Genomic DNA, 18,943 nt, shown 5'->3' with positions numbered 1-18,943 from the left:
TTCCCACACTGGGAAAAGCCCCTGAAGGTGCAGCAAAGGGGCTTCAGCAGGGCTGGGAGGGGTGTTGGCATCCCCTGCCCGGGGGTGAGACCCTCTGGTAGCGCACCCAGGGGTTCCTGCGCTGGCCCAAGAAGCGCCAAAGCACAGATTTACATCAACTTCCCTTGGATCCTGAGAGGAATTAATCTCTTCTCATAGGAAAGTCCTGGGCTTTCCAATAGGAAAGCGGCCAAGGATTTAATTAGGGTTATACAAGATACTCTGCAAACATGTGGGGTTTAATACAGAAAGGATATTTCCATGGTAAGAGTTTAACCAGCCGCCTTGTTCCAAGCCAGCCTGCACCACCAGGGAACAGGCACGAACTCAGCAGTCTTCCAGCAGCAGGAGAAATGCCACCAAAGATCAAGGGACTTAAAAAAGAAAAAAAACCTTTGAATTCAGACTCCTGGGCCGCTTCCCTTCTGCAAAAGTTATTTTGGGGTTTCTGGGAAAGACAGCAGGAGGGTGCTCTCCCTTTGATGACCAGCATCCACAGTGGACCCAATGCAGAAGGAAACCCACCTGCTGCCCTGCACTCAGGAGGGTCATTAACCAAAAATTAAAAGCCATCTGGTATGGACAAGAGTGTGTAGGAAACCCAAGCTCGTTTTAGTTTGTTTCATCTTATTAGGTAAAAAAAATCACCAGGCAGCTCCTGGTAAGCTGGGACCTTGTGTTGGTGACTGTGGTGACTACGCACATGATGCAAAAGTAGTTTCCAATTTCTGCTCCAGGGACGGTGCCACTGCCAAAGGGAAGGAGGAAATATCACTCCAATCTGCGTGGAAAAGGGGATCGCATTATGGGATAGATGGGGGGGATTTCATTAAAGTTGGTCTCTGGAAATGTCAGATTCATTAAGGCTCATGTGGCAGAAGCACAAGCTTTGCGTAGTAACTCTCTGCCATTTCCTCAAGAGGAACAGGCTCCTCTGATTTCAGTAGCCATGGTTTCCTTTAAAAATATCTCACATCGGTTTTTATTTCATGTGTTATACTTACACCGAGCATTACTTACCTCGTCTGAGATTTGACCTCCAAAAGTGACCCATGTCCCTAGAAAGAACAAAATAATCCGTTACTACGAGAGGGTTTTCCCAACAAAAAATTTGCTCTACCAAAATTCAAGCTCCTTGGGATTAAAAGGGTTAAAAACAGGGTTAGCTGGCCCAGGTGGCCCCAGGGCTGGCACATGAACCCGTGCAGGGGAGCGCCAGTAAGATCCTCCACTGCCAAAATGCATCGATTTGTTGAAATCTGAAGCTCTTCCCAAAACTGAGTTTGTTTTCCAAAGCTTCAATTTGACAAATTAGAAAAAAAATTTGTGATGCTGCAGAAACGAGTCATTTGGGGAACGAAACTCCTTCTAGTCAAAACTAGAAAAAAAAATCTGAAGTATTTCACAGAATCAACCAGGTGGGAAGAGCCCTCTGGGATCATCGAGTCCAACCATTGCCCTGACACCACCATGGCAACTAGACCAGGGCACTAAGTGCCATGTCCAGGCTTTTCTTAAACCCCTCCAGAGATGGTGACTCCACCACCTCCCTGGGCAGCCCCTTCCAGTGGCTAATGACCTTTGCTGAGAAGAAATGCTTCCTAATGTCCAACCTGAACCTCCCCTGGCCAAGCTTGAGGCTGTGTCCTCTTGTCCTATCGCTGGTTGCCTGGGAGAAGAGCCCGACTCCCACTCTGCTACAACCTCCCTTCAGGTAGTTGTAGACTGCACTAAGGTCACCTCTGAGCCTCCTCTTCTCCAGGCTAAACACCCCCAGCTCCCTCAGCCGTTCCTCGGAGGTCAGACCCTCCAGACCCTTCACCAGCTTGGTCGCCCTCCTCTGGACTCGCTCCAACACCTCAACATCTTTCTTGAAGTGCGGGGCCCACAACAGGACACCTCCTGCTCCTGCTCCTCACCTGCCACGTTGTTCCCTCGCACTGGAAAGCCATTTCCCAGCTGGATATCCCCACCTTCAACGGGGGAATTTCTGTATTAACACCAGATTTGGCTCCATTTCCATCACACCCCAGAGCCTGGCAAGGTGTAATTACTGCTGGGTTATTTGCTGATGCAAAATCCACCGCTCAGTGATGGCCCTGCCAGCAGATGTGTCACCTCTGCAGGAAACAAAGGGTTCCTGGCCAAGAGCCACCGCTTCACCTCCTGCCAGCACAGCTTTATCCTGGCTTGCTCCCAGCAAGGACGATGCCACGGGGAGACCTGGCTCGTGGGGCTGGGCTGGCGCTCGAGCCACCAGCCAGACCGGACCCCTTCACCACCGTCCTGGGACCACGGACCTCTGGGCTTACGTTTCTCTTACCTGCCAGATTTGCAAAAGCTTTTCCCCAGAGCAAAGCGACCGAGGGGCAACAGCAGAAAACATCTATTTTCGTACCCGATTGTGAGCTCGGGGTATGCTGCTGGTGGCCGCTCGTTTTGGAAGGTTTATTCTGTGCTTTTGTACATCAAATTGGGTTTTGGGATGGCTGGTTTCCCCCTGCTGCTCGTTTCCTTGGAGTCGGGGCTAATCACCTCGTTGGAGGCTGTCTCAATATTTTCTAAAAGCCAACAGGCAGCCTCCACAGGCAGGATTTGCTCTGAATTAACTACAAGAAAAACGTGACCTTGTTTTTTTCCCCCAGCATTGCAGCCACATTTCAGCGCCAGCAGCACGGAAAGGGCCTCACGCCAGCCCGTGCCTCTGCCCAGGCTTTGACTACTAAAATTCCTCAATTAAAACCTGGCCTGGTGTTGGCTCGCCCAGAGGAGGAGGGGAAGGCCCAGACAGAGCAGGGCTCAGCACCAGGGTGCTGGGTCCCAGGGGGGCTCAGCCCAGCAGGATGGTCCCGGCCCCAGCGGGGGGTCTGGCAGCGACGCTCACGCTGTCACAGCCACCCTTCCCAAACGCCTTTCCTTGCAACGCCCACTGCTAACACACCCTCTGACCACGCTTTACACACTGCAATCGGCACCCAGCAAATGAATTAATTGGACAGTGATGTAATTAAAGGGCACACGTTGATTTCCATCCTGCTGCCTGTCTTTCCCTGCTCGCTTTTCTATCCCGCGGGATGAAGAACCCTCCCACCTCATGAGGTTTGGGAAGGCTTTTAGGGAGGGTTGCTGAGCCTTCAGAAACTGTAGTACACCTTAAATTAGATTTTCATGCTGCAGAGAATTTGGGGAAAGACATTTATCTTTTAGGGAACTGCGAAAGAGAAGCTGCTTAGGAGAGTCATACAAGCAGCACCCGAGGCAGGCACCCGATGGCTCTGCAGCAGGGGGAGGACGAGCTGCCCCACAGAAATATCACAAAGAATCACAGAATCAATCAGGTTGGAAGAGCCCTCTGGGATCATCGAGTCCAACCATTGCCCTGACACCACCATGGCAACTAGACCAGGGCACTAAGTGCCATGTCCAGGCTTTTCTTAAACCCCTCCAGAGATGGTGACTCCACCACCTCCCTGGGCAGCCCCTTCCAATGGCTAATGACCCTTGCTGAGAAGAAATGCTTCCTAATGTCCAAGCTGAACCTCCCCTGGCCAAGCTTGAGGCTGTGTCCTCTTGTCCTAGCACTGGTTGCCTGGGAGAAGAGGCCGACTCCCACTCCACTACAACCTCCCTTCAGGTAGCTGTAGACTGCAATACCTGTCCCTTCAAGAGAAGGTGGCAACTGGATTCCGGGCTTCCCAGGTCCCCTGTCCCCAGTTCCTGCAGGGCTCACTGCTGGTGGAACTGGCCGAGATGCCCAGCCACTCTCCCCGAGCCTTGCCCAGAGCAGCCACTGGCTCCTTCCTCATCCCCCACTTATCCCTGGCAGCTGCGCTCACAAAAGCTCAATATATTTAGATGCGGCTGCAGTTCCACATGCTTGAAATTAAAGAAAAGCTCTGCAAAACATTTTTTTCCTGCTGCTGTGTCCTTCCCATTGCTTTTCTCCACCACAAAAACATTAGTTCTTGGTGAACTGTAAGGGTAAAAAAATAAAATCTCTGCACCAGATAAGACAACTCCTTTCAAAGCCTGGATCTATTTTAACCACAAGAGCTGCTCTTGTCAGAACGGGCCTTATTTACATGACTTGTGATACAGGGTGACTTTCACATTTCACTCTATTTTAAAATCAAATCTCAAAGCATGTTGGAAAAAATGAGCTGACCCACAGAATCACAGAATCAATGAGGTTGGAAGAGCCCTCTGGGATCATCGAGTCCAACCATTGCCCTGACACCACCATGGCAACTAGACCAGGGCACTAAGTGCCATGTCCAGTCTTTTCTTAAACCCCTCCAGAGATGGTGACTCCACCACCTCCCTGGGCAGCCCCTTCCAATGGCTAATGACCCTTGCTGAGAAGAAATGCTTCCTAATGTCCAACCTGAACCTCCCCTGGCCAAGCTTGAGGCTGTGTCCTCTTGTCCTATCGCTGGTTGCCTGGGAGAAGAGGCCGACTCCCACTGCGCTACAACTTCCCTTCAGGTAGTTGTCACGGGGCACCTGCCCCATGAGCACAACCAGCACGAGGATGGGACAGAGCAGGGAGCTGGAAGGGGTGCCCATGGCCACAGCGGGCAAATGCAGGCAGAGTCCAGGTCCTCGCCCATCTGCCCCCGAGGCTGCGGCACAGGAGCCCAGCACACCCAGTCACTCTCCTAAAGATGCACTGGTGCCTCCACCTCCACATGCCAGCACCTCTGAGCCCCGTGGGAATGAGGACCCCCCTTAACCCAGGGCTGGAGGGGTCCTGGCAGAGCTGGGCATCCATCCCCGGGGGCTGCACGCTCCTCATGCCCCAGCCTTGCACCGCGGGAGAGCGCTTGCTGGGAGAAAAACATCCTCCTCCTTTCTACAGTGTTTGGAGTTTTTTTAAATATATATATATATACGTATATGTCCTTTTAAGCATTCTTCGTGTGAGCGGTTCAGCTGCCATAAAAGAAATTACTCGCATGAGTAAAGCCATCAGGAGCTGTCTGCTCCATCGCACACGCTCCTGCCCAGCAGCATCACCAGAGCATCACTGCAGGGCCAGCACACGTGTGCCGCAGTGCTTAGAGATGGTAAAACACTGATAATGTAAAATATTCTTTATATTGATGTTGATGATTCTGGAGAAGACATTCTTTTGTTTTCAGATCCCTATGGAACAGAAATAACACGGCACACATGCTGGATAAAGCAAAAATCTGCCCCCAGCCCAGGCAGATTGTCGTCCCCCAAGGCTGGAGCTCTGATATTAAAGCTCTTGGGGACATTCAGACATGCTCTCTGCGGGCTGTCCCCCGTGGGGATCGGGTCACATTAGTAGGATTTTATGCCGTAACCCTTCATACAGTTCCACATCGCCTCCCGCCGCGGGCTGACGCACAGAGCTGTTACTGACCCAGGGCAGAGCCTGTGCCATGAGCTGCCCGCTCAGGCTGGGCTCCAGGAGCAGCCCCCATCGCCCCGGGGCTGCAGCAAAGGTTACTCACCCAGGCCCAGGCACGAGACTCGCAGTCCAGACTTCCCAAGGTTTCTAGAAGGAAAAGAAAATAGTTAGGAAATATTGTTAAGCCCTCTAAGGGACACACAACTTAAATAGCCTGGTGGGAAAGCAGCAGCCAGAGAAGATCACAGAATCAATGAGGTTGGAAGAGCCCTCTGGGCTCATCGAGTCCAACCATTGCCCTGACACCACCCTGGCAACTAGACCAGGGCACTAAGTGCCATGTCCAGGCTTTTCTTAAACCCCTCCAGAGATGGTGACTCCACCCTGTGCCTCACCAGGCTGTGCGAGAAGCTGTGGGCACTCGTGGGGCTGGGAACAAACCCACACACATTCAGCTGTATCTCACATCTCATGTCATATGGGCTCCCATGAATCAGGCACATACATTCCCTTCTCTTTCATCATCGTTTGGTGTTCGTTGTAGTAACACCAATTAGAGAATTCGCTTTATTCACTCTCCCACTCATCAGAACATCCACACCCATCGCAGTAGACCCCCAGTCTGGGTACCACTGGGGCTCCCGGGCTCATGGATTCCCCAAGAATGAAACACCCTGGCATCTCCCAGCCCGGGGGAGCCAGCTGCTCCATCCCTCACCCCGGCTCCATCCCTCACCCCAGCTCCATCCCTCACCCCAGCTCCATCCCTCACCCCAGCTGCTCTCCAGCGTAAGCGAGATGAAGCGATTTCCCTTCTCCCCACCTCCCAGAGCCAGGCTGGAGACAAGATAATTAGCCCCGAGGCCATGAAATGTGCCATGCATTGAAGCCCTACCCTAAATTAAACCAATCGCTGCAGCACAAAATACCCTTTTAATTACACCCCCCTGCTTCATCCTTTCTGTTACAGCTGGATCTCTGCAATTTTTTTTGCCAGATCAAGGTATAACTCGAGGACCATCTATCCACCTTCCACTGCAGAGTGCTGTGAGCAATCATTTTTGCTGCTCCTAATGAATTGTTTAAAGCCAAATAATAATAATAATAAAAAACTCCCTCCTCATGGTGAAACGGGTCGGACAAAACACCCGACACGAGCACAGGTCGTGCCCTGCTCTCTCAGCTCTCCCTTTTTATGTGTGATTTCATGACCATTGTAGGTAGTTTTCATATAGCACAAGTTCCCACGTGGGAGAGTGACCGAAGGCATCCCCAGGGCCCCCCAACACCACTACTGTACCCAAAATTTAGAGCTGCTGATGGGAATTTAACATTTTGGGAATGAGACAGGAATTTGTCCTGGAGGAGCTCTTTGAAGCACTGCAGCTGCCTTTCCAGCACCACGACCCCTCAGGCTCACAGCGCAGCTGGGGCAGGCACTGACCTGATTTTATTTTCCTTTTCTAGTCTTTTTTTTCTTTTTCATCATTTTTTTTTTTTTGAGTGAAAGCACAGCAGGACCCCTGCGTAACAAAACCCATCCGTGCACAGAATAGCATGACGATGCCAACCCTCCCCTGCTCACCAGCACAAAGCATAACCCTGAGAACGTCTACAACGATAACCAGCTCTTTGCAAAGTCTGATCCACAGAATCACAGAATCAACCAGGTTGGAAGAGCCCTCCGGGATCATCGAGTCCAACCATTGCCCTGACACCACCATGGCAACTAGACCAGGGCACTAAGTGCCATGTCCAGGCTTTTCTTAAACACATCCAGAGATGGTGACTCCACCACCTCCCTGGGCAGCCCCTTCCAATGGCTAATGACCCTTGCTGAGAAGAAATGCTTCCTAATGTCCAACCTGACCCTTCCCTGGCCAAGCTTGAGGCTGTGTCCTCTTGTCCTATCAACAGTTGCCTGGGAGAAGAGGCCGACTCCCACTGCGCTACAACCTCCCTTCAGGTAGTTGTAGACTGCACTAAGGTCACCTCTGAGCCTCCTCTTCTCCAGGCTAAACACCCCCAGCTCCCTCAGCCGTTCCTCGTAGGTCAGACCCTCCAGACCCTTCCCCAGCTTGGTCGCCCTCCTCTGGACTCGCTGCAACACCTCAACATCTTTCTTGAATCCCGTAACAAACCTGGACAGGAACACTGTGTTTGAATTTCCAAAGCTGTCTTTGCCATTTACTTAGCGCACACGTGACCCGAGTACTTGGAAAATTTTATGTCTATATTCAAAGCCAACAGTGCACATGCCAAGAGCTTGCAGTGCAAAGCCCCTCTTACAAAACAAACTCAGGAGCTGCTCGGGAGGGGGTTGCCTGAGCAACCCTCTACCCCCCTAAAAAGCCAAAAAAAACCCCACCAAGTAAAAACAACTATGTGTATACATTTACACCTATTTTGCAGCTTCCAAGACCACTAACCCATGTCCCTCAGCACCACATCTACACGGCTCTTAAATCCCTCCAGGGATGGGGACTCCACCACTGCCCCGGGCAGCCTGTGCCAGTGCTTGACAACCTTTTCGGGGAAAGAAATTGTTTCTGATCTCCAACCTAAACATTCCCCAGCAGCTGACCCGGCAGCAGCCCCCGTCCCCCTGGGGATGGCTGCCCTGGGATAGCAACTGGGACAGCAGGACAAGCGAGCCCTGCCGCAGCTGGAGGTGCCCAGTTGTTACTAGATGCTCTGGTCATGCATGGGCTGAGCATCCTCCCTGGGCAGAGCTGCTGGAGTGCCCATGGGTACCGGGGCAGAGCATCACCGAACGGCTGCAGTTCCCTTCCCCAGGGAACCCCCTGGCACAGGGTGGGGGCTCTGGAGGGACGTGTGGGATGGGAGGGATCAGCCATCACCCTCCTGAGCGGTCGTGGGCAGCTGGGGTGTTCAGGGCTGGCGGTGGAAGCTCTCACAATATTTTCAAGGCCAGAAATTATCTTTATACAAAACAATTGTACAAACTGGCACGGAGCTGACACTCATGTGCTTCTCTGGGGGATGCTGAAGCACCTGCCCGGTGCCATGCAGACCCCATTGCCCCCACACCCCGAGGGCCATCTCACCCACTGCCCGCCCGGGCCAGCGAGGCTTTCTGGGACACACTGACCAGGCAGAGCCATGTCCCACTGTGGCACTGGGTTCCAGGGCTGCCTGGAGGAGAAGGGAATGTGGGGCTGTTGTGTGTGTATTTGTTAGTAATTATCCATCAGCATTATCACCCTGGTCACCCAGCTTCATTCGGCACTTGCTGATGCCAGGCAGAGAGGAGACGGGGCTGCCCACATACTGCCCCCAGCACCGCTGCTGTTAAAGTCCCCAGCGTGCCACCCCCCCTCCAAGCCCCGACCTCCCACGGACCTGGCACCGCCACCGCTCCCAGGGGCTTGTGCTGACGCTATTTATTCACTTTCAGGAGTGGAAAAAAAAAGCTCTTTCCACCCTGGCAGTCAGCGCTGCTGAGGAACGAAGCATAAAGAGGACATCACAGGAACCTCAAGTCTCTCCGGATCGCTTTGCCTAACCTAGAAGCAGCTGATTAAAAATCAGTTCTCTCGTACATGCTTTTGTTTTCCCATTAGCACAGCTGCCCTGCTTCTCCCCTCGCTGATATTCCGCTTCCCTTGCACTTTGCAGAACTGGAGCAGCCGCGCCGCTCCCCACACATCACTGCCCGACCCGCTGCGTGGGGTTTATTTTATTTAGATTTATCTCTGCACGAAGGATGTGGATTTTTGTGGGCAGCCCCACTCGGTGCCATGGCAGGAGCCACGCAAACCTCACTGAAAGCACCCAGCTCACCAAAACCTTTAATAAAGGACATTTACAGCCACACTCAACACCTGGAAGACGCGAGGGCACTAACATTTTGCGAAGGGAAGGGATGCACCACGCTGCTTCTGCTCTTTGTAGCTCTAAAAGATGTATTTTAAGTTTAATTTTAAATCTTTCCAGTCTCCTTCTCCAGGGAGCAGGACTGGGGCAGGCGAGCGTACCACGGCCACGCTGCCCTGTCCCAGTGCCTGGGGCAGCGGATGGCGTGGGGACACAAAGCCCCCGAGAGCCCAGCCTCGCACGCTGGTTCAACACAGCTCTCCTCTCCCCAGCAAACCAAAGGTGACGTTTTCCCTGCTGCACAGCCGGGAGCTCGAGCTGACACAACCATCCCCGCAGCACCGGCGGCTCCACCAGATTGCGCTGGGTTAACGAGCGCAGGGGATTGATGCCTGATTCATCGAAAACACAGCTTGCGGCTCAGGGATGTTGTTAAAAATACACCGAGGTACCAAAAGAGCATGCCGGGAGGGAAGGCATTTCCCTTGACTAGGCTTTTCCAAGCAGAGGGCACATCATCGCCCAAGGACACGCAGGTCCTCGGCTGCGCTGAGATGCCATCAGCAGCATCCATGTAGCGACAGCTGCTAAACACCAGCCAACCCCACGCCAACAACTGGGCACAGCACACGCTGACAGCCCCGGCAGGGGAAGCCTGGAAGGAGGAACGGCACCTTCCTGCTGGGAAGGGGTGAGCGAGCAGCGGGACCCACCACGGGAGGCACAGCCATGGGGCTGGTGACTGATCCCTCACGCTTGGCAGGGCTTCACCAGGAAGAATCAAGTTCTCAGTTTCTCTTGCTAGTGGAGAGTTGCACTTACACTGTGCCTCCATCATCCTCCTCCTCCATCCATCCTCCTCCTCCATCCATCCTCCTCCTCCATCCATCCTCCTCCTCCATCCATCCTCCTCCTCCATCCATCCTCCTCCTCCATCCATCCTCCTCCTCCATCCATCCTCCTCCTCCATCCATCCTCCTCCTCCATCCATCCTCCTCCTCCATCCATCCTCCTCCTCCATCCATCCATCCTCCTCCATCCATCCATCCTCCTCCATCCATCCATCCTCCAAGCTGCAATCCCCAGTGCTGTAGGGGTTTTGCCCAGGATAAGCTTGGGGTTTCTGCCTGGTAGGCATCAGGTCCGCAGGTGAAAGGGTTATTTCAGCTGCCACAGAGACCTGGAAACTCCTTGCTGGGCTGCGTGCGCCTCTTCCCAGCCCGCAGCAAAGAGCAGAGCCTCTGCCTGGGCAGCAGTTATCGGGTCCCGTGAAGCCTTCTCAGATTCCCATTCCCATCTCCCTTGTTTCCAGCAGACACAGTGCTCCTTATCCATCAATAAATGAACAGCTGTGCTGGGACACAGGAGCCACAGCTGGGGACCGAGCACGGCTCCCCACATCCCAGCACAGCTAGAGACAAGCCACAACCAAACCCCCACCACACAGCTTAGTTTTTAAACACAGAAGAAATTATACTCAGAAAAGATACCTTGCTTCTGGACCTGCTGCGATGCTAATTAGGCCCAAGTTAATTATTTTGCTGGAAACAAGCGGGTAAATGAGAGGGATGCTCACGGGGTGACACCAGGGACACAGAGAGCAGCCGTGGCAAGGCACAGCCTGGATCCAGCCCTGCCTACACGCTCAGGGCTGCAAAAGCTGGGGGGGAAAAAAGCATTTTCCTTGTTAGCCACTTTGCTGTGAGCAGAGTTACAGGGAAACCCGAGGAAAATAGTGGATAAAGAGATGAGCAGATCTGTGCGATGGGGTAGAAGAGCTCGTTACGTGTCTGAGGAGCCAGGGTTTGACACGCATGGGAAGAGCCGAGGCAACAACTTTTGACTTCAAGAGCTCTTTGGTTCAGCATCAAGGAGTCAAAAAGCGACAGAAAAGGAAAAGAGAGGAGTAACGTGCTCTGCAGAAACACAGAGGGGTGACGAGGGCAACAAGAGGCATCTGGGATGGAGCCTGATGGTAAGAATGTGGGGGAAAAAATGAGTTTTTCAAGAGTCTCGGGAACAAAGGAGGATGAAATCCATTCCCAGGGGATTTTTCCTTGTAATGCAGCTATATAGAAAGATTAGATTGTGTTTGAAATGTTAATTTTGGTTAAAGAGACAAGAACTCGAGGTTTAAAATAGAGATGAATATTTGGCAATGAAAAGCGAGAATAATTTGACTGTGCAGCAATTCTAAGCCCATTTAACTCCTTCTCAGGGAAGATATTTGAGGGAATAACATCCTATAGCATTGCTGGCTACCTGCAAGTCTGAAATCATTCCTGTAATGACTAAGAAAGACAAGTTACAAGTCAGTTGGGAAGTTTTCCCCTAGTTGCCAGTTTTCCTTTTAAAAGACTTAATTCAAGCTACCCTCCAACCTTCCTCACCCCCCCACATGGCAGCAGCACCCCGGGTATCACTAGAAATTACTTAAACTCATTTTTTGTTATCATAAATCTGCCTATAACAGCATAATACAGAATCACAGAATCAGTCAGGTTGGAAGAGCCCTCTGGGATCACCGAGTCCAACCATTGCCCTGACACCACCATGGCAACTAGACCAGGGCACTAAGTGCCATGTCCAGGCTTTTCCTAAACCCCTCCAGAGATGGTGACTCCACCACCTCGCAGTGGTCACCCAGCTCAGGGCACCAGCTCTGCCGTGCAGACACGCTCCGTTGTACCATCCCACGAGGAAATTTCTGTAGTATTTAACCAAAGATTTTATTTCCTCAGTCCCACCCCGTTACGCTGCTAGAAAAGCCTTTCCACTGAAGAGCTACTCACAAGCCTCCCCCAGACCTCCTCTGCCTGAGCCAGCCTTTTAAGAACACTAACCCCTTTCTTGCTGAAGAACCTGCCCTCCCCTGTGCTGCTGCTGTCCCCATTAACTGACAGGGTACATGGGGGGGTGGCCAATTATAATCCCATAGTCATTAAGCTCTCGCCTCCCCCAAGCTGAGAAAAACCTTTTCAAGTGAAACCGTGTGTAGGTGAGAAGCCCAGAGCCCTCACCTGAAACCTGGTCTAGCACCTGCCTGAGCCTCGTCCAACACAGTACAGCAGCCGGGATGGTGATGGAGCTCCCAGGAGGAGCAGGCACGGGGACAGCCAGAGTGTGGGACACTGGCACCTGGTCAGGTCTGGGGGATTTTAAGAGCTGACAGTCTCGTTAATTAAAAGAAAAGGGGGAGAAAGCGGGGGAGAAAACACATCTACAAAGCAGCCCATGCCATATGGCAGGGATAGTATTTGTCTCCTGTGGCACAGGGCAGAAAACAGTTGTAATTATTCACTTTTAATTAATTCTGGTTTAGGGGAATCAGTAAAAGAGCCCATCAATGGCAGCAAACTCTGCAGTGCTGGAGGCAGATGTGACACCAGGCTGCAGGGAACCACAAGCAGCCATCAAGCACAGTCCCCGTGCCCAGGCAGCACCAAGCACCCCTCAGTCACCACTGGCAGGTGCTTCCCCCACCCCTCCAGAGCCACATCCAGCAAGGGGGAGGCCCCCAAAACCACACAGACCCAGGTGCCCCAATGGGTGAGAGCACCTACCCCAGCACCCAGCCCTGGTGCAGAGCAAACCCACTTCAAGAAGCAGCACAAAGAGTAGCACCCTTCTTCCAGACAACCTACCATTAATCTCTGCATCAAGGGTACCAGATGCTTCCCATCACCCATGGCTGGAAGAGCAGCAGCTCAAGACCCACCACAAAGCCCTGCACAAGGACTGAACCAGCACCCTCGGGGCAGGGATTTATGGGCTGAGCCACCTGCGCTGCTTAATCAACTCATTAACCTGCAAGTGGTTCCCCCTGTTGCTAAGGGACAAAGCAATTATAAGAAAACCCATCCTGGTTATCCAGGTGGGAGAGTTGCTTTGCTGCTGGTCCCAGTCAAGTTCCCAGTTGGGATCAGCTCCTGGCACTGACAGTTCCCCCCACCCTTCATCCAGCCAGCCTGGAGATGTCTCCAAAACAGCCTCGTGTTTGGTGGAGGCTAAAACCAAAGAGTTTCAGGTTTTAAAGCAGTAAGTGATGGTTGGGCTGCTCTGCTTCAGCCTGAGGTGTGCTGAGCAAACCCTGCTTTAGGCTTATCTGCTCCCAGTATTCCCAGCTGTACAATGGGATCAGGACAACCATCCACCTGCCTGTCTATCCACCCATCCATCTGTCTGTCTATCCATCAGGAATGAAAGAGAGAGTGACAGGTTTTTCTAAGGAAAAACATCAGTTTTAAATAAAAATCTCTGCAATAACACATACAATGACTAAAACATTTTCCACTCCACACCCACAGAAGAGTCATCAGGCTCAGAAGAGCTCTACAGAAACCAGATAATGCTGGTTTTTTGCTTGTTCCAGCCCTAGTTTAATTGCCCTGTGTCGGTGGTTTTGCCCACAGAACCCAACCTCTACCAGAAACGCAAAACCAAGAGGATGGATCCTGCGCGGGTTGGTCCTACGAAGCAGCCCGGGTGGCAGGAAAACCACGACAAGGTTTTCCTGCATGCAAACTGCAGAGAGTTTAGCTTATTGCTACAAAAATCTAAAAAAAAAAAGTCACTGTTCCCGAAGCTGGCGGTGGGAAAACAACGTTGCTTAGAAACATCCCCATTAGTGCTCCAGAACTGCTCCTTTCTGAACAGAAACTGAATAAAATGTGTAATTTGTTCCCTGGAAAAAAGAGGCTGCTTCAAGTAACAACAAAAACCTGATGAAAGTCAAGGCCCTTTCCAATTGCCCTCTCCCACTGCAGCGCACCCAACGTCCCCCGCCTCTGACCTGCAGAGTGGGGAACACGTGTCACAGAATCCCAGGATCAGTCAGGTTGGAAGAGCCCTCTGGGATCATCGAGTCCAACCATTGCCCTGACACCACCATGGCAACTAGACCAGGGCACTAAGTGCCATGTCCAGGCTTTTCTTAAACCCCTCCAGAGATGGTGACTCCACCACCTCCCTGGGCAGCCCCTTCCAATGGCTAATGACCCTTGCTGAGAAGAAATGCTTCCTAATGGCCAACCTGAACCTCCCCTGGCCAAGCTTGAGGCTGTGTCCTCTTGTCCTAGCGCTGGTTGCCTGGGAGAAGAGGCCGACTCCCACTGCGCTACAACCTCCCTTCAGGTAGTTGTAGACTGCACTAAGGTCACCTCTGAGCCTCCTCTTCTCCAGGCTGAACACCCCCAGCTCCCTCAGCCGATCCATGGGGCTGCAGCAGCCCCCAGCGCGGCTCAGCCCTGCTGTGCACCGAGGGTGAGGCAACACGGAGGTGATAATTCTCTTCTTTAATTAACTTGAGTGGTTTCCTGCTTTTAAGGCTGGATTTCCTTGCGCCTCACCAGCTCAGAAGGACCCGCAGGTTTTCCACAAGCAGTAGCTGCCCCTCAGCACGCTCCGATGGCAGGAGGTTGTCTCTAAGTGGTGTGGGTGGGAAGAGAGGAAAATAATGGTTTCTGTCTCCCATTTTGCAAACAAAACACTTCACAACACGCACAGCGGCTTCCACTAAATTACAGCCCGCACGAGCAGTAATTGCAGGGATGCAGAACGGCAGCTTTCCACTGTTTTACGTATTTTAAACCCATTTACTTGCTCAGAGGTAACAAAGCGAGGAAGGTCCATGTGCCGCTGGGCCACCTGCACACCCTCAGCGAGCTGGGGGGTCCAGACACCCCGCGTCAGTTTGGGGAGACCTTCTAGCACCTTCCAGTACCTGAAGGGGCTACAGGAAAGCGGGAGAGGGGCTTTTGACAAGGGCATGGAGTGATAGGACGAGGGGGAACAGTTTTAAACTGCAAGAGGGGAGATTTAGATGAGATATTAGGAAGAAATTCTTTGCTGTGAGGGTGGTGAGACACTGGCCCAGGTTGCCCAGAGAAGCTGTGGCTGCCCCCTCCCTGGCAGTGTTCAAGGCCAGGTTGGATGGGGCTTGGAGCAACCTGGTCTGGTGGAAGGTGTCCCTGCCCGTGGCGGGGGGGTGGGAACTGGATGGGCTTTAAGGTCCCTTCAACCCAAACCAGTCTGTATCTTTCCTCACTCTAATGCAAACTGCCTTCCTGCTCGTCCCTCAGAAATATTCCCCATTTCTAAATGGAAATTGTTTCACTTTAGTCACAGTTGAACAGCCACCCTGCCCAGCGGTCCCCGCCACAGTAAAACAGGGTTTGGGGGCGTTGGTGACCATCCCCACCGCTGCAGCAGTGATGTTGGGTAGTAACACTTGGTTTAGTCAGAAAGAAAACCTGCTGCTAGTGGAATAGCTGCAGAGGCAAAACAGGATCGATAGGCTGAAAAACAGCAGCAGCGAAGCCAGGAGGTGGGTCCCGGGCAACGCAAACCCCAGCTGGGCAGCAGGAGGGGCAGCCAGCCCGGGTGCGGGTGGCACGAGGGGACAGGCAGGTGCCTAAGTGGCATCTGGCCCCTGTTTCTTGGCTCTCTCCACGCTTCCCAACTCATCTCCCAGCCTCGCAGGGCCATGGGCTGCGTAGGTGCTCGCTTCAGCTGAAATTCCCCAGGATTTTTTTTTGGCTGCATCCTCAGAAAAGTTGCGGATGACGCATTAAAATGTAGCTAAGGCCAAAGCGATGGGCCTGGCCAAGCATGGGGGCTGCGGTGCGTGGTCCCGGCAGACGAGCTGGCGTGCTCAGCCTCCCCGCGCCCACCCGTGCCATGGAGGAGGCTCCTGCACGCGACGTTCCTGCCCACCCTTTCCCTCCCACCCAGCACGCCTGGCTGAGAGGCACTCTGCCGGGCTTGGGTACGGCACTGGAGCGGTTCCTAAAAGATTTGAATGAACCAAGTTATTTCCAGAAACAAGCGAGGACGAGGGAGCTCTCCATCACACCTGTGCACGGGTTAACCCCCAGCTTCCCCATGGCCCCGCAGCGGTGCCAGCCCCACGGTGCTGCAGATCTTGGAGGGCTGGAGAAAGAATCACAGAATCAATGAGGTTGGAAGAGCCCTCTGGGATCATCGAGTCCAACCATTGCCCTGACACCACCATGGCAACTAGACCAGGGCACTACGTGCCATGTCCAGGCTTTTCTTCAACCCCTCCAGAGATGGTGACTCCACCACCTCCCTGGGCAGCCCCTTCCAATGGCTAATGACCCTTGCTGAGAAGAAATGCTTCCTAATGTCCAACCTGAACCTCCCCTGGCCAAGCTTGAGGCTGTGTCCTCTTGTCCTATCGCTAGTTGCCTGGGAGAAGAGGCCGACTGCCACTGTGCTACAACCTCCCTTCAGTTAGTTGTAGACTGCACTAAGGTCACCTCTGAGCCTCCTCTTCTCCAGGCTAAACACCCCCAGCTCCCTCAGCCGTTCCTCGTAGGTCAGACCCTCCAGACCCTTCACCACCTTGGTCGCCCTCCTCTGGACTCGCTCCAACACCTCAACATCTTTCTTGAAGTGCGGGGCCCAAGAAGACCCACAAACCTGGACCGTGTGCCTAACCCTGGTACAGTGCCCAGGGCAATCCCGCTTTACCCACGTAGGAAATCAGCAAGCAAATCACACCTACGCGTAGGGTGCTGCCTGTGCCGTCACTGGCCAACAATCCCAGAGGGCTGTAAATAATAGATGCCTCTTTCTCTCATTTCAGTGCTACTTCAGACTGAAAGAGGCAAAATCAAAAATGTAAACCCCCGTCACTGGTTTTTCCTTCCCCACCCACTGACCCACCTTGGAAAGTATTAGTCACTGAGCTGAAGGGGTTGAATCAGCTGGAACTGGAAAACACGTATTCCCTCCACAGGCAGCAGAGGCTAATTGTGGCAAATCACGAGACTAACGAAGGGGCTGGAGCCTGAGCAGCCCTGGGCAAACACTGGACACTTAGTGCCCTGGTCTAGTTGACATGGTGGTGTCAGGGCAATGGTTGGACTCGATGATCCCAGAGGGCTCTTCCAACCTGGTTGATTCTGTGATTCTGTGGGTGTCACGTACAAGGGGCCTCCAGGAGCTTCAGGACTGTATTTTTCAATAAGCTCACTGCTTGTCCTGCTTCTCAAGCTTCACGTCCCATTGATTATGTCTGTTTTGTTCTCCGAGCAGAGCTTTGCCAGAAAATAGCTCCCGAAACTCTTCAGTGCGGTGCCTCTGCATCAGCAAGATCCATCCACTGACTTTACACCAGGTCTCTACCCACCACTAAGAGCCACCAGACTTTGGTTTGTTGGATATTATCCAAATACTGAAATGTCGGGCAGTTGTGCTGGAGCAGGAGCTGCAGAAAGAGCTCCATGGAGCCATCCCTCCCCTGCCACAGAGCTCAGCTGGACCCCAGGCAAAGGGGAATGTCACCCCAGGAACAATGTCACCCAGCTTTAACCCCTGGGCTCACACACAGTCTCACACAGAACATTTTCTTTTCCTTACTGAGAATTAATTTCTTAACGAATATATTCTACAGATGGCGGTTTATAATGTTAGTCCAAGGTAAAAATAAGCGTGCTCAACATTCAAAGTGGGGTTTGCCAAAGCAGCCATGCTAAAATAATACATTTTAAATATCTTAAACTGTGCGCTTCACACGTAATTAAATTAGCGGTGTTTCTGCACTACCTCTCTTCTTCCATCCATTTAAGCATTAGATTAACGTTGTCATGCAGATTTTAAATGGGAAATATCAGGCTGCAGGGAACGGTTTGGGATGAGGAGAATACTTGGAAATAACACTAAAAATCCATTTATCGATTAACTAAAGTCAGTGTAGGAGGTTCTTGCTCTGTCTGGAACCTGGAAGAGGAGATCCATCTCCAGTGCTCACCCTCAGCCCAGACCTCTGCAGAGTCTCTGTTTACTGCAGGCACGAAAGCCAGGAGCAAGAACACCCTCAACCAACTCCACACACTACCCTGTGCTTAGAGTTTGCACGGCAAACCGTTGGTGTTCACATTGCAGTGTCAAACACGGCTTTTGCATCAATGTGATGAGACGGGAAAAATCCAGCCCACACCGAAGCCACAGCCTTGCTTAGAGGCTACAAACTCCTGGGGAGCAGCACAAAGCAGCACAGATCTTGTTTACTCAGCTGGTTCCTGTTTCTCCTCCTTTGTGCTATTCCTCCCTTCTTTGTAGCCCTTACAAGCTACAGTCCTGGGGGAAAATGCATTGTGAATTCAGGGTAAATCCATCCCGTTCCCTGGATCGGTCTTAATTTACAGCAATAAAATGAAGATCAGATGATGAGCCATAAAAACCCACCTGATGTGGAGAGCTACTGAAATAATACGTAATTTCATACCAAAATAATTGTGCCATTTGCATGTGAGTGGTTAAAACTACTCATAATTGCAGCAATACTTAAACAGACCATGGATTCCTAAATAGATGAGGTGGTTATTATGGTTAGGGGTGAGTTCACCAGAGGATTGAGAGGTTTACACTTCTTACATACCTTAGTTATGTTTGACAGTGGATATTTATTGAGGCAGAAATGTGGGATGAGGACTTCTTTGTGCTGTAGTATTTTTACTGTGCTGTTTAACATCTGTAATTGGTGCACGGAGCCAATGGAGCACGGCCCTGACCCTGGGTTAGTTGAGCACGGGGATGCCTTGCCAGGAGGGGGAAGAGGGACATCCCACCAGAGCCCCCGGAGACACACGTGTTAGCAGCTTCTTATTAACACACTTCAACAAGAACCCACAGTTTCAGACACACAGTGAAGAATCACAGAAT

General features: G+C 52.2%; 1 protein-coding gene across 2 annotated transcripts in view; it reads right to left on the bottom strand.

Annotated features, from left to right (window-relative positions):
- KCNAB1 (potassium voltage-gated channel subfamily A regulatory beta subunit 1) overlaps nt 1–18,943 on the bottom strand; it is a 52,922-nt gene that overhangs the window by 14,747 nt on the left and 19,232 nt on the right. For both annotated transcript variants that reach the window (XM_068405893.1, XM_068405894.1), the window contains exons 2-3: nt 5,520–5,563; nt 1,060–1,097 (exon numbers count right to left, since the gene is read on the bottom strand). In XM_068405893.1, the coding sequence (XP_068261994.1) occupies nt 1,060–1,097; nt 5,520–5,563 (82 nt within the window). The remainder of the gene's footprint in view (nt 1–1,059; nt 1,098–5,519; nt 5,564–18,943) is intronic.

The sequence above is a fragment of the Nyctibius grandis genome, chromosome 8, assembly GCF_013368605.1.
Source record: "Nyctibius grandis isolate bNycGra1 chromosome 8, bNycGra1.pri, whole genome shotgun sequence".
NCBI lineage: Eukaryota > Metazoa > Chordata > Aves > Nyctibiiformes > Nyctibiidae > Nyctibius > Nyctibius grandis.
This window is presented reverse-complemented; position numbering and strand designations above follow the sequence as displayed.